Here is a 15,471-nt window from a genome sequence, read left to right as displayed (position 1 = left end):
ATGAATATTTATATTTTTGGAAAACAAAGATTAATTTGGTGCACCTAACAAGTAACAGATTACTAATTTTAGGTGACCCTATTTAACAAAAAAAAAAAATAATAATAAATTAAAGGAAGAAAAAGTAGGAAACCTTCAATCACATCAATAATGTATAGCGAAATATTGTCCTCTCTGGAACGCCAATTGGGCCTTATGCATTGGGTCTTAAATTGGCCGGCGCTGGTTTAAATTGGAATACTATCCCTCGTCCATTTTGTTGCCTTCAACTTTATCATTTTTAACCCTTTAATTTTCATGAAGTTATTTTAATATGAGATAAAACTTTTAAAGTTATTTTTAGTTTTTCATTACAAATGTAAAATTAACAGGTTTGAATAGTTGAATACCCTAATTAAAAAACAAAAGAATTGGAACATTTTGCAAAATGAGTGAAATGATAGAGGGTAAAAATGTAAAACAAAAATTTTTCCACTTCCTGCTTGTTATTTAATTTTAAAACATGTATTTCTTCCACAGTTTACCTTCTCTTTCGTGGAAAAGAAGGAACAGGGTTGCGGCGAGAACCCTAGCGAGGCGGAGGACGCCAGAGGCGGTGGACTACGGCGGTAAGATGGACGTTGTGAAGGCGCAGCAGATGTCCTGGAGGGTGGTGGAGAAGGTCATCGTGCACCCCCTCGTGCTGCTCAGTATCGTCGACAACTACAACCGCGTCGCCCGCGACACCCGCAAGCGCGTCGTCGGCGTCCTACTTGGATCCTCGTCCAAGGGAACGGTCGACGTCACCAATTCCTACGCAGGTTAGGTAGCATCGTTTTGATCCGCCGCCCTCCCCCACCTTCCTGATCTCATGGCAGTATTTTCTGAGTTAGATTATAGATTCTTAGATTCTTACTGTTTAATGTGGGGAATTCTCTATGTGTATAACTTCTTTCTTTATTTGTTTCTTTCTTGTGTTGATAATGACAAAGTAGAGATATGACATATGTGCTTCAGATGCATTTTTTTTTAAAAAAATGGAAACTTGTTATGGATATCTGCTCCAAATTCACTTTAGGTTTATTAGGTATTGCAAATATTAGGATGAATGATGGAATTAGAACCTTCTTGTTAATCTTAATAGGTTGTCAATGATTTCCACATGGTTAATGGTTCAATAGATCGTTTTCTTTGATGAAAATGTTATGTTCCATGACTTGATTAGTTGTAACGTGACTTATTCTAGGGTTAATGTCACAACCTCATCTAGGTTGATAGAATATTAGATTTAAAGATAATTCGGTTCAGTATAATTGGATTATTTCTGTAGCTTATTTTCTTTCCTGATAATTGAATTAGTTTGATTTGATCTTGCATAGAGCTCAGCAAAGGGACAAAATTCAATTAGACTACACTAAATTGTTGGGACAAATAGATGATGATGATGAACTATTATATATGGAAATCTTCTCATAGTTACCAGCTCCTTTCCTTTTCATCTTTGTAATTCCCAAGTGCTTATTGTAATTATCCAAAATAAAACTTAGCAAAGAAGAGGAGATGCAGAAGAGTATGAAAGAGAAAAGGAGTAGATGAGAGAAGTGAATGAGTAGTAATTTGAGAGAAAAAGATAATTAGATTTCATAGAAGTACAATATTAATCCTTTTTATATAAATAAGGATGTTTAGAAAAAAGGTGTTATGTAAGCTGTCTAGATTTTTGACAAGATTTAAAGATTTATGCAATTATGCAACATAAGTTCTCTAAATCTAATTCAAATTCTCTTAAAATTGAGCATCCTTTCCTTTGGAGTACTTAAACAACTAAGAGAGTTCCAAATAATCTTTATTCTTAAGAGTATGGTTGTTGAATTGTGGTTCAAATTATGAATTGATTTAATGATTTTATGAATGATGAACCATATTTAATTGTGAATTGTAAGGCTTATGATCAAAAGATATATATGTTGAAAAAAAAACTCCCTTACTAAAATTTGTAAGAATATCCTATTTAACACCTATTATGATTAATAAAAACATTGCCACAAATAATAAAATGCATTATATAACTAAAGAGGGTAAACTTTAGATTCATATCTCTAAAATATTCCTAAAATTTCATCTATCTTTTGTATGACTTAAATGTTTGTTAAAACTGTCAAAAACATATGTGTATCACTTTATATCCTCTTCACTTGAGATGTCATTATCCTCAGCATCTTGATCATTCGATAGTGAATGATCTATTGCTGAGGATGAGTGTCAAGATATGACTTAAGGTTGATGGCACATGAGGAAGAATCCCTTGAAGCCTTGGATGAGGGTGGCTGTCTGAGAGATACCTTAGGGTTGAGGATAAGGAGGAGTTGTTGCTGAAGAAGCACCCATTATTTGTGAAGGGTCATACACAACGAGTTGCTTCCAAAGAAGTAGCCTTTAGTGAGCTAAGGGTCAAAGAAAATAAAACATGTGAAGTTTACCATTGGGAATCAATTGATTGGTATTGAATAGATTGGAATTGTATCGAATTGGATGAATTCTAGACACAAACACGATTCACCCATACAGTTTGAACTGTTTTGGGTGTGAATCAAATCAAATCTTGTGATTCGAATTGTAAATCATATGATTTGGATAACTATGCTTAAGAGTACAAAATCTGTATTTCTCAATTGGCTGATTTGTTCTCTTGTATTTCATATGTGTTTTAGCATAATTTCACGAATATGCATTGTACTCGAAGATATGTTGCTGCTCTCCAAACAGGTCTTTCCAGTCTGTTTTGGTAAAACCCTTTAGTATGCTTTTGCTATAATTTCAATGATGTTGGTCTACAGTTAGATTTTAGTCAACCTTAAATAGGTAGGACAGGCATGATTTCTCTATTCCTGTTTTGTAATAGAGCTTTAAAGCATGTTTTGCTCAATTTTTGACGTTGTTATGCAGTGCCTTTTGAAGAGGATGAGAGAGATCCAAACATTTGGTTTCTCGATCACAATTACCATGAGGCAATGTTTTCTATGTTTAAGAGAATAAATGGTACTACTCTATTGAAACCTTGAATTCTCGTGAAAGAGTAGCTTATTTCTTTCCGTGCCTTTGACAATCTTCCTTTTTGGTAGCCAAGGAGAATGTTGTAGGATGGTATAGCACAGGGCCCAAGCTGCGGGAAAATGATTTGGATATCCACGCTTTGTTTACTGAGTAAGATTGTCAAATCATAGACTTGCTTTGTTTGACCAAAAAAAAAAACTTACGTTTTGTTGGAAACTCTTCTTTGTTGAAGCTAGCATTAGAGGTTTATGTAACATTTCCTTAGTTCTTGTTAATAGAAGTAGAATTATGGCTCATTCTGTATCTGTTCAAAAAAGTGAAAAGACTTGTACTTTTCTAGAATAGCTGCTTTACAAACTTGAATCTTATTTGTTTATTTGGTATCTGTTTTGACAAATCTTACCAAATTGGAGATATTATGAAACAGTAGTCAGTTGGTTTTACATTAAAGAGTACTAAGATATAAAAAATAAAAAAAAGAAGCTGGACATTATTGCATACAGATGATTAAAAGTTTATACATTTTATTTCTCCAATATCACCAACTCGATTATATTTGTTTTAGAAATAATAATTCTATGAGAGCAAGCAATTTGTGTGTTCTGCATCCATCTTACTCAATTTTTTTTTTCTCTTTGCATTCCAGAGTGGCTTTATAATGTGATGAACCTTTTCTGTTGATGTTAATTCCTTTTTTCTTTTGCTGTTTTTGAGAAAAACACACATTTAGCTGGCAATTGGCAGTATCAGGTTGATATTTATTCTCTCAAGCCTTGTCTTTCTCACTGCAGTTATGTTTTAAATCCTGTCTTGGTAATCATCGATGTGCAACCTAAAGAGCTTGGTATACCTACCAAAGCATATTATGCTGTTGAAGAAGTCAAAGAGGTGACTCTGTAATCTACTGAGTTTTAAAATATTGTGTCCTTTTCTATGGATCGAGTTCTAACAATTTTCAGTGTGCATTTGATTGCAGAATGCCACACAGAAAAGCCAGAAGGTGTTTGTGCATGTCCCTTCAGAAATTGCTGCTCATGAAGTTGAGGAAATTGGTAACTGAACCATAATTCTTTTAGTTATTGTAACTTCTTTAGTTATTAGTTGAATACCCATTTGAATGAAGACTTTCCATTTGTGAAATAAAAGTTAGGAATGTGCTTCTGTGGCCTAATTTCTCTGTTTGCAGGAGTGGAACACTTGCTGAGAGATGTCAAGGATACAACAATAAGCACCCTAGCAACTGAGGTTATATTCTGCAGTGTGCTTATCATTCTTTGTAGTCGTTAAAATTTTTTTTCTCTCTCTCATTGCAATATTAACAAGATTCAAAATGTGAATTCATAAGCATTCCTGACTTGAAGATGATATTTACAATTTGTAAACTTTGCTATATATCATGCAGGTCACAGGCAAACTCGCAGCACTGAAGGGGCTCGATGCAAGGTTACATGAAATACGGGGTTATCTAGAACTTGTTATCGATGGGAAGTTACCTCTGAATCATGAGATATTATACAACTTGCAGGTTATCATGCATTTTTCTTTGTTTAATTTTCTATGTCAAAACTTAAGAAGCACATCCACCAATCTATTTGAAGTCTCTCTATATTGAAGCATATACTGGCTCAATAAGATTCATGTTCACTGTGTTAAAAGTCCAAATACTTTTTCTTTCGCAGGACATATTCAATCTACTTCCAAATCTTAATGTCAACGAGTTGATCAAGGCATTTGCAGGTAATGCCCTTGCAAACCAAGTGTAGAAGTGTCGTTAACCTGCCTTAGTTTGAATTTTCACCCCGTCCCTCAATTTTATGCAGTGAAAACAAATGACATGATGCTGGTTATATACCTTTCTTCCCTCATCCGAAGTGTTATTGCACTTCACAATTTGATAAACAACAAAGTGAGTTAAGTTTATCATCATGTATTTACCCTTTTATTTCACCCTTGGCGATGGATATAACTCTTCTTAGTAGAACACGATTAGCAAACATCTGATGCAACTTCATTTGGTGATTCTAGATGCTCAACAAGGAACATGAGAAAGCTGAAGACTCCAGACCCTCGGCGACAACTACCGTGAACTAGGATTCTTTTGGCTTTGCCTGGCCTGGCCTTCCTGATCGATCTAATGTTCATCCTCTGTTGGCGTTGCATTTGCATTAGAGCGTTTCAGAAGTGTTTTGGAAACGAATTGGATACGAGCTACTTTGGAAATGCCTATGCACACTGTGAAACAAGTTCATTTGGTTTGTAGTTTTTTAAACTTCCCAAGCTGTATGGCTACTTTCTGGTGGGTGGCCTCGGTGCGTCACCAATTGAGACGTGGAGTATGTTGTGAGAATTTTGATTTGTTTTTTAAACCCTAAAGCCCTCCCAATAAACTTTTGGTAGACAAGAATTGCCCCTTGCGTTATGCATGCTTGGATTTGCCAAATTGGCATTGATTTCTTGTTATTGTTGTTGTTTTTTTTTTTTGAAAAAAAAACAGCTATATTAAAAGAATTAAAGAGAGCATCAAAGTCACAACATTCTGCATGCAACAAATTCGAATTAGTCAAGTGAGTTGTATATTAATAAAAGTATTTTTGATGTAACTAGATTCAAAGAAGTTAGTTTAAAGTAAAAGTTGTATTTTATGTTGTAAATCATCTTCCAAAAAGTAAAAAAATTAAAGGGTAAAATAAAAAAAATGAGTATCGTTTGATAGCTTTTTATCAATAAGCTATCGATTAGAAAGTTTCTTGATTAATTACAGATTAGGCTTAAATAGGCTGAATAAATTTTAAATAATATGCTTTTTAAAAGGCACTTCACTGATTATTTAAATAAATTTTTAGAGAAAGTAAAATCTATATGATATTTTTTATGAGGAATTTAATCTTATAACTCTTGCAACCTAAAATAATTTATGATATCTTAACATCCATTCAACTAATTGAATTGCTTATTAGCTTGTCAAAAAATATTTCAAATGGATTTTTTTTTTTAAAAAAAAATGATCAATTGGAGAGTGGAATGAAACAAACCTATAAATAGTTTATGTAACGGCAACAATGCCGAGAAAATTGGCTCATCGTTGTAGAAAGCCTTTCTTCTCTCCTCTCCGCTACACTCGCTCTCTCTCTCTCTCCCCCAGGCGAATCCCTAGATTTCGTTGCTTAACCACAGCTAGAACTTTCCACTTGCCTAGTATCAGTTAGGACTTCTTTTGTCTAAGATCACTTAGGGCTTTCCTGCAAACTCAGTTAACCTTATTAGACAACAAGAAACATTAACTTTGAACCCTTTGTTATAATTAAAACTTAGTTTCTGGCTTTGAACTCACATAACTTACTTTTGTGAGTTACTTTTGCATCAGAGGTGCCCTTGTATAGTTCTATCAATTTCTCCCATAACTCTTTAGCGTTGTTGAAGGGGCCAACTCGGTTTGTTCTTTGGGTAGGTCGCATTGGAGGATACATGTTGCTTTTACATCCGCCTAGATTTTCCTCTTTGTTTGTGCGCCCACTTGTTGCAGGAGATGAGTACTCTGTCTTCGGTGGAGAATGTGAATCCGGTTTGAATTATGGTCTACATTTTCACTTGGGTCTTGAGATGATACTCCATTCGACTTTTCCAATATCTAAAGTTCTCGCTAGAGAAAAGAAGTGGGTGAGCGGTACTGAAGCCTTCTTGGTAGTCCATTGATAGAGAATCTCTCACACACAAAAAAAAACTTGTTCCAAGACTTAGCCTTGGATTAATAGTGCAGGAGATAAAGAAATTATTCGAGTAGTATTGCACAAATTTTGAGAAAAATAATAATATAATAATATTATAACAAATTTTGTCAAATGAGATATTTTACCAATTCTGACTTGTGGTGAAAAAATGAAAATTTTTCAACGAAGAATAAAATAATTTAGAGGGAAAAAATAAAAGGAGTAAAAATAATTTCTAATAAAAACGATATATAATTTTTCTTTCAAAAAAGGAACCCCTTACTCGATTGATGATTTCACCAACTCAGAGCGATCTCGTTCTGATACCAATTGTAGGATCAAAATGCGCTAGAGGGGGTAAATAGCGCTCATGAATTTCACGTTTGTTTAAAAATAATGGTGTAAAGAGTAAGTGCAGCGGAAAAGAAATAAAAAAAAAAAGGAAAATAGAAAGACAAGCTGACACCTTTGACTTTTACTTGGTTCAGAGTCTGTGACGACTTCTACTTCAAGACCCGTGATCGTTAATCACTTTCGTTGAGTAATCACTATATTTTCAGAAAATATTTACAAATAGCATAATAACATGTGTAGTAATTTAATTACAATATATTGACAACGAAGATGTTGAAATTGCGAGCTTCTAGCTGTCAGAACAACGTTATGGCTTCGTCAGATCGTCTTTGGAGCAGCGCACAAGAGAGTAGTCGTGAAATCAAGTTCTATTCATGCATCTGCATGAGGACCTATTTTATAGAATGCTGAAGGTGCCTTCAACCCCATTGAAGGTGCCTCCAGTAGTGCAATTTAACCCCATCGCGTCGGAGACAATAACTTCTACAATCTGTAAACTTTATTCCTTTGAAGGTGCCTTCAAGCTCATGGAAGGCGTCTTCCATCCAATATCCAAGGTGCCTTCAGGCACATGGAAGGCGCCTCCGTGCCTCTCAGCGCGAGCCTTCGGTCTAGCCACCCGAGGCACCTCCAACCCCCCGGAGGCACCTTGAACACTGTTCATCCGAACTTATTTTTTTGCTTTTTCAGTTTTCACTTATTGCAAGCAATGTTAGTCCAAAATACAAAACATACACGGTAAGACAAAGTTAGCACAATAAAATATGATTAATAATGCTACTTGACAGTCTTCGGACTGTCCGGTTCTGACTTCGGATTTTTGGGAAATCTTAGGTCTAACCGACGCTTACTATTCCCTCAACGAGGAATGCACCCTCATCTACTTCTCTTAGGAGAAATTACCTTTTGCTAGACCGGTCCTCCAGATCGTCTGGACTTTTGTTCAGCGTCCGAGACTTCAGGACTTTATACTGAACGCTCGATCCATGACTCGTCCAGTCTTCCACCTGGTGTTCGCGACCCCCAGGATTTTCACTTAGACTCTTCGACTCTAGAATTTCGTCCAAAATTTTTGACCCGCCAAGACTTCACCTAGTCTCTCAGACCAAGACTTCGTTACCTAATTACAGATAAAACTTTCCACTTATCTAATCGTAGCTAGGACTTTCCACCTGCCTAGTATCAACTAGGACTTTTTTTTTATCTAAGATCACTTAGGACTTTTCTATAAACTCAATCAATCTTATTAGACAAGAAGAAATCTTAATTTTAAATTATTTATCATAATTAAAACTTAATTTCGAACGTATGCTGCTTTTGCACCAACATTAAATTGTCAAATTAATCATTTTTATCCTAATGAATTCTATTCGTGAGGGGTGAAAAGGGAAATTTATTTTTTTTAAGGCATTCTTTCTTGTTTGCTAGAAATAACCGCCATCATTTTTATCCGTGTTCGAGTAGACACGGCAAAAATAAAAAAAATAAATAAATCAAATATACTTTAATTTCCCCGGGTCATTATCAAATTTTGGCATCATTAGCAAGTGGATTATTTCTCTTTTATTTAATATTATGGCGTTCATGATAAGATTACGTGACGTAATGGCATTAATTATACGAATTTAAATTTTCAGAGAAGTGACAGTGGTTTTTAATTAATTATATCGGATCTCATTTGCACAATTGCACCATTTCAAATTTTCAATGGAACCGAAGACAATTTCTTTGACTAAACCCTAACAAAAGTATGAATTTATTCTCGAAAGCATGCTAATAAAATTTGCAAGCCTTGATCAGGAGAAATATAATTACGAGTTTAAACAATTTAAGGCACTACTTACATTTGGTTATTGTTTATTAATGGTGTATTATTTTTCCAAGTCCAAACAACAAGATTGCTTGTTCAAATCTTGCAAGCCATTATTATGATCTTCCCTTCTACCCTAACCATGTGGAGGAGCTATCAAACTTAATTAAGTACCCTTGCAATCAATGAATATTTATATTTTTGGAAAAAAGATTAATTTGGTGCACCTAACAAGTAACCGATTACTAATTTTAGGTGACCCTATTTAACAAAAATAAATAAATAAATAAATTAAAGGAAGAAAAAGTAGGAAACCTTCAATCACATCAATAATGTATAGCGAAATATTGTCCTCTCTGAAACTCCAATTGGGCCTTACGCATTGGGTCTTAAATTGGCCGGGGGCTGGTTTAAAATTGGAAAACTATCCCTCGTCCATTTTGTTGCCTTCAACTTTATCATTTTTAACCCTTTAATTTCATGAAGTTATTTTAATATGAGATAAAACTTTTAAAGTTTTTTTTAGTTTTTCATTACAAATGCAAAATTAACAGGTTTGAATATTTGAATGCCCTAATTAAAAAACAAAAGAATTGGAACATTTTGAAAAATGAGTGAAATGATAGAGGGTAAAAATGTAAAACAAAAATTTTCCACTTCCTGCTTGTTATTTAATTTTAAAACATGTATTTCTTCCACAGTTTACCTTCTCTTTCGTGGAAAAGAAGGAACAGGGTTGCGGCGAGAACCCTAGCGAGGCGGAGGACGCCAGAGGCGGTGGACTACGGCGGTAAGATGGACGTTGTGAAGGCGCAGCAGATGTCCTGGAGGGTGGTGGAGAAGGTCATCGTGCACCCCCTCGTGCTGCTCAGTATCGTCGACAACTACAACCGCGTCGCCCGCGACACCCGCAAGCGCGTCGTCGGCGTCCTACTTGGATCCTCGTCCAAGGGCACGGTCGACGTCACCAATTCCTACGCAGGTTAGGTAGCATCGTTTTGATCCGCCGCCCTCCCCCACCTTCCTGATCTCATGGCAGTATTTTGACTATTTTCTGAGTTAGATTATAGATTCTTAGATTCTTACTGTTTAATGTGGGGAATTCTCTATGCATAACTTCTTTCTTTATTTGTTTCTTTCTTGTGTTGATAATGACAAAGTAGAGATATGACATATGTGCTTCAGATGCATTTTTTTTTAAAAAAAAAAATCAAATTCACTTTAGGTGTATTAGGTATTGCAAATATTAGGATGAATGGTGAAATTAGAACCTTCTTGTTAATCTTAATAGGTTGTCAATGATTTCCACATGGTTAATGGTTCAATAGATCGTTTTCTTTGTTGAAAATGTTATGTTCCATGACTTGATTAGTTGTAACGTGACTTAGGTTAATGTCACAACCTCATCTACATTGATAGAATATTAGATTTAAAGATAATTAGGTTCAGTATAATTGGATTATTTCTGTAGCTTATTTTCTTTCCTGATAATTGAATTAGTTTGATTTGATCTTGCATAGAGCTCAGCAAAGGGACAAAATTCAATTAGACGACACTAAATTGTTGGGCCAAATAGATGATGATGTATATGGAAATCTTCTCATAGTTACCAGCTCCTTTCCTTTTCATCTTTGTAATTCCCAAGTGCTTATTGTAATTATCCAAAATAAAACTTAGCAAAGAAGAGGAGATGCAGAAGAGTATGAAAGAGAAAAGGAGTAGATGAGAGAAGTGAATGAGTAGTAATTTGAGAGAAAAATATAATTAGATTTCATAGAAGTACAATATTAATCCTTTTTATATAAATAAGGATGTTTAGAAAAAGGTGTTATGTAAGCTGTCTAGATTTTTGACAAGATTTAAAGATTTATGCAATTATGCAACATAAGTTCTCTAAATCTAATTCAAATTCTCTTAAAATTGAGCATCCTTTCCTTTGGAGTACTTAAACAACTAAGAGAGTTCCAAATAATCTTTATTCTTAAGAGTATGGTTGTTGAATTGTGGTTCAAATGGTGAATTGATTTAATGATTTTATGAATGATGAACCATATTTAATTGTGAATTGTAAGGCTTATGATCAAAAGATATATATGTTGAAAAATAAACTCCCTTACTAAAATTTGTAAGAATATCCTATTTAACACCTATTATGATTAATAAAAACATTGCCACAAATAATAAAATGCATTATATAACTAAAGAGGGTAAACTTTAGATTCATATCTCTAAAATATTCCTAAAATTTCATCTATCTTTTGTATGACTTAAATGTTTGTTAAAACTGTCAAAAACATATGTGTATCACTTTATATCCTCTTCACTTGAGATGTCATTATCCTCAGCATCTTGATCATTCGATAGTGAATGATCTATTGCTGAGGATGAGTGTCAAGATATGACTTAAGGTTGATGGCACATGAGGAAGAATCCCTTGAAGCCTTGGATGAGGGTGGCTGTCTGAGAGATACCTTAGGGTTGAGGATAAGGAGGAGTTGTTGCTGAAGAAGCAACCATTATTTGTGAAGGGTCATACACAATGAGTTGCTTCCAAAGAAGTAGCCTTTAGTGAGCTAAGGGTCAAAGAAAATAAAACATGTGAAGTTTACCATTGGGAATCAATTGATTGGTATTGAATAGATTGGAATTGTATCGAATTGGATGAATTCTTGACACAAACACGATTCACCCATACAGTTTGAACTGTTTTGGGTGTGAATCAAATCAAATCTTGTGATTCGAATTGTAAATCATATGATTTGGATAACTATGCTTAAGAGTACAAAATCTGTATTTCTCAATTGGCTGATTTGTTCTCTTGTATTTCATATGTGTTTTAGCATAATTTCATGAATATGCATTGTACTCGAAGATATGTTGCTGCTCTCCAAACAGGTCTTTCCAGTCTGTTTTGGTAAAACCCTTTAGTATGCTTTTGCTATAATTTCAATGATGTTGGTCTACAGTTAGATTTTAGTCAACCTTAAATAGGTAGGACAGACATGGTTTGATCATGATGATTTGCCTATTCCTGTTTTGTAATAGAGCTTTAAAGCATGTTTTGCTCAATTTTTGATGTTGTTATGCAGTGCCTTTTGAAGAGGATGAGAGAGATCCAAACATTTGGTTTCTCGATCACAATTACCATGAGGCAATGTTTTCTATGTTTAAGAGAATAAATGGTACTACTCTATTGAAACCTTGAATTCTCGTGAAAGAGTAGCATATTTCTTTCTGTGCCTTTGACAATCTTCCTTTTTGGTAGCCAAGGAGAATGTTGTAGGATGGTATAGCACAGGGCCCAAGCTGCGGGAAAATGATTTGGATATCCACGCTTTGTTTACTGAGTAAGATTGTCAAATCATAGACTTGCTTTGTTTGACAAAAAAAACTTACGTTTTGTTGGAAACTCTTCTTTGTTGAAGCTAGCATTAGAGGTTTATGTAACATTTCCTTAGTTCTTGTTAATAGAAGTAGAATTATGGCGCACTCTGTATCTGTTCAAAAAAGTGAAAAGACTTGTACTTTTCTAGAATAGCTGCTTTGAAAACTTGAATCTTATTTGTTTATTTGGTGTCTGTTTTGACAAATGTTACCAAATTTGAGATACTATGAAACAGTAGTCAGTTGGTTTTACATTAAAGAGTACTAAGATATAAAAAATAAAAAAGAAGCTGGACATTATTGCATACAGATGATTAAAAGCATTTTATTTCTCCAATATCACCAACTCGATTATATTTGTTTTAGAAATAATAATTCTATGAGAGCAAGCAATTTGTGTGTTCTGCATCCATCTTACTCAATTTTTTTTCCTCTTTGCATTCCAGAGTGGCTTTATAATGTGATGAACCTTTTCTGTTGTTAATTCCTTTTTTCTTTTGCTGTTTTTGAGAAAAACACACATTTAGCTGACAATTGGCAGTATCAGATTGATATTTATTCTCTCAAGCCTTGTCTTTCTCACTGCAGTTATGTTTTAAATCCTGTCTTGGTAATCATCGATGTGCAACCTAAAGAGCTTGGTATACCTACCAAAGCATATTATGCTGTCGAAGAAGTCAAAGAGGTGACTCTGTAATCTACTGAGTTTTAAAATATTGTGCCCTTTTCTATGGATCGAGTTCTAACAATTTTCAGTGTGCATTTGATTGCAGAATGCCACACAGAAAAGCCAGAAGGTGTTTGTGCATGTCCCTTCAGAAATTGCTGCTCATGAAGTTGAGGAAATCGGTAACTGAACCATAATTCTTTTAGTTATTGTAACTTCTTTAGTTATTAGTTGAATACCCATTTGAATGATGACTTTCCATTTGTGAAATAAAAGTTAGGAATGTGCTTCTGTGGCCTAATTTCTCTGTTTGCAGGAGTGGAACACTTGCTGAGAGATGTCAAGGATACAACAATAAGTACGCTAGCAACTGAGGTTATATTCTGCACTGTGCTTATCATTCTTTGTAGTCGTTAAAAGTTCTCTCTCTCATTGCAATATTAGCAAGATTCAAAATGTGAATTCATAAGCTTTCATGACTTGAAGATGATATTTACAATTTGCAAACTTTGCTATATATCATGCAGGTCACAGGCAAACTTGCAGCACTGAAGGGGCTCGATGCAAGGTTACATGAGATACGTGGTTATCTAGAACTTGTTATCGATGGGAAGTTACCTCTGAATCATGAGATATTATACAACTTGCAGGTTATCATGCATTTTTCTTTGTTTAATTTTCTATGTCAAAACTTAAGAAGCACATCCACCAATCTATTTGAAGTTTCTGTATACTGAAGCATATACTCGCTCAATAGGATTCATGTTCACTGTGTTAAAAGTCCAAATACTTTTTCTTTTGCAGGACATATTCAATCTACTTCCGAATCTTAATGTGAACGAGTTGATCAAGGCATTTGCAGGTAATGCCCTTGCAAACCAAGTGTAGAAGTGTCGTTAACCTGCCTTAGTTTGAATTTTCACTCCGTCCCTCAATTTTATGCAGTGAAAACAAATGACATGATGCTGGTTATATACCTTTCTTCCCTCATCCGAAGTGTTATTGCACTTCACAATTTGATAAACAACAAAGTGAGTTAAGTTTATCATCATGTATTTACTTACTACACATACCCTTTTATTTCACCCTTGGCGATGGATATAACTCTTCTTAGTAGAACACGATTGGCAAACATCTGATGCAACTTCATTTGGTGATTCTAGATGCTCAACAAGGAACATGAGAAAGCTGAAGACTCCAGACCCTCTGCGACAACTACCGTGAACTAGGATTCTTTTGGCTTTGCCTGGCCTGGCCTTCCTGATCGATCTAATGTTCATCCTCTGTTGGCGTTGCATTTGCATTAGAGCGTTTCAGAAGTGTTTTGGAAACAAATTGGATACGAGCTACTTTGGAAATGCCTATGCACACTCTGAAACAAGTTCATTCGGTTTGTAGTTTTTTAAACTTCCAAAACTGTATGGCTACTTTCTGGTGGGTGGCCTCGGTGCGTCACCAATCGAGACGTGGAGTACGTTGTGAGAATTTTGATTTGTTTTTTAAACCCTAAAGCCCTCCCAATAAACTTTTGGTAGACAAGAATTGCCCCTTGCGTTATGCATGCTTGGATTTGCCAAATTGGCATTGATTTCTTGTTATTGTTGTTGTTTTTTTTTTAAAAAAACAGCTATATTAAAAGAATTAAAGAGAGCATCAAACTCAAACAACATTCTGCATGCAACAAATTCGAATTAGTCAAGTGAGTTGTATATTAATAAAAGTATTTTTGATGTAACTAGATTCAAAGAAGTTAGTTTAAAGTAAAAGTTGTATTTTATGTTGTAAATCATCTTCCAAAAAAGTCAAAAAAAATTTAAAGGATAAAATAAAAAAAAGAGTATTGTTTAATAACTTTTTATCAATAAGCTACCGATGAGAAAGTTCTTGATTTACAGATTGGGCTTAAATGGGCTGAATAAATTTTAAATAATATGTTTTTAAAAAGGCATTTCACTATAAACCTCTCACGGCAGATTATCCATAGTTATAAACTTAGAGTAACATCATTATTACATCAAAAGTTAAAAATCTTACTTTTTTTTAAAAATTATTTTTTATTATCATAAAATCTCTCTCTTTTAAAAATTTCATTTCTCTTAAAATTCTCTTTTTATCCTCTCTCTCCACTATTTTTTTTATAAACTTGGTCCTAAGATTTTGATACAGGTTTATAAAAAAAACTATAAACCCTACCTATATAGTGGGGGAGGGGTTTATATTGAGAGATTTATAGTATACAATATAAACCTCTCACTGCAGATCATCCATAGTCGTAAACCTCTTAAAGAGATTTATGCTCTGCCACATCATTATTACATCAAAAGTTAAAAATCTTACTTCTTTTAAAAATCATTTTTTATTATCATAAAATCTCTCTCTTTTAAAAATTTCATTTCTTTTAAAATTCTCTCTCTATCCTCTTTCCACTATTTTTTTTATAAACCTGGTCCTAAGATTTTGATATAGGTTTATAAAAAAAACTATAAACCCCACCTATATAGTGAAGATGAGATTTA

At 34.2% G+C, this 15,471-nt stretch overlaps 2 protein-coding genes across 2 annotated transcripts; both read left to right on the top strand.

The window, feature by feature from the left end:
- The first annotated feature begins 497 nt into the window (after positions 1-497).
- LOC122006330 (26S proteasome non-ATPase regulatory subunit 7 homolog A-like) lies at positions 498-5,437 on the top strand. The gene is made up of 10 exons (XM_042561798.1): positions 498-800; positions 2,926-3,018; positions 3,102-3,183; positions 3,825-3,921; positions 4,010-4,085; positions 4,220-4,278; positions 4,436-4,558; positions 4,713-4,770; positions 4,854-4,939; positions 5,059-5,437. The coding sequence occupies exons 1-10, from the start codon at positions 503-505 to the stop codon at positions 5,122-5,124; spliced, it is 1,038 nt and encodes a 345-aa protein (XP_042417732.1). The 5' UTR covers positions 498-502; the 3' UTR covers positions 5,125-5,437.
- Positions 5,438-9,571: 4,134 nt separating this feature from the next.
- On the top strand, positions 9,572-14,494 carry LOC122006329 (26S proteasome non-ATPase regulatory subunit 7 homolog A-like). The gene is made up of 10 exons (XM_042561797.1): positions 9,572-9,886; positions 11,994-12,086; positions 12,170-12,251; positions 12,877-12,973; positions 13,062-13,137; positions 13,272-13,330; positions 13,483-13,605; positions 13,760-13,817; positions 13,901-13,986; positions 14,119-14,494. Exons 1-10 carry the CDS (start codon positions 9,589-9,591, stop codon positions 14,182-14,184), a joined length of 1,038 nt encoding a protein of 345 aa, XP_042417731.1. The 5' UTR covers positions 9,572-9,588; the 3' UTR covers positions 14,185-14,494.
- The last annotated feature ends 977 nt before the right edge of the window (positions 14,495-15,471 follow it).

This window comes from Zingiber officinale, chromosome 7B (genome assembly GCF_018446385.1).
Source record: "Zingiber officinale cultivar Zhangliang chromosome 7B, Zo_v1.1, whole genome shotgun sequence".
In the NCBI taxonomy this organism is placed as follows: Eukaryota; Viridiplantae; Streptophyta; class Magnoliopsida; order Zingiberales; family Zingiberaceae; genus Zingiber; species Zingiber officinale.
The sequence above is the reverse complement of the archived record's forward strand: the minus strand, read 5'-3'. Positions and strand labels throughout refer to the sequence as shown.

Coding starts and splice junctions, on each gene's coding strand:
- LOC122006330 (XM_042561798.1), top strand. CDS start 503: ATGTATTTCTTCCACAGTTTACCTTCTCTTTCGTGGAAAAGAAGGAAC. Junction 801..2,925: donor CGTCACCAATTCCTACGCAG/GTTAGGTAGCAT, acceptor GTTGTTATGCAG/TGCCTTTTGAAGAGGATGAG. Junction 3,184..3,824: donor ATCCACGCTTTGTTTACTGA/GTAAGATTGTCA, acceptor TTCTCACTGCAG/TTATGTTTTAAATCCTGTCT.
- LOC122006329 (XM_042561797.1), top strand. CDS start 9,589: ATGTATTTCTTCCACAGTTTACCTTCTCTTTCGTGGAAAAGAAGGAAC. Junction 9,887..11,993: donor CGTCACCAATTCCTACGCAG/GTTAGGTAGCAT, acceptor GTTGTTATGCAG/TGCCTTTTGAAGAGGATGAG. Junction 12,974..13,061: donor CTGTCGAAGAAGTCAAAGAG/GTGACTCTGTAA, acceptor ATTTGATTGCAG/AATGCCACACAGAAAAGCCA.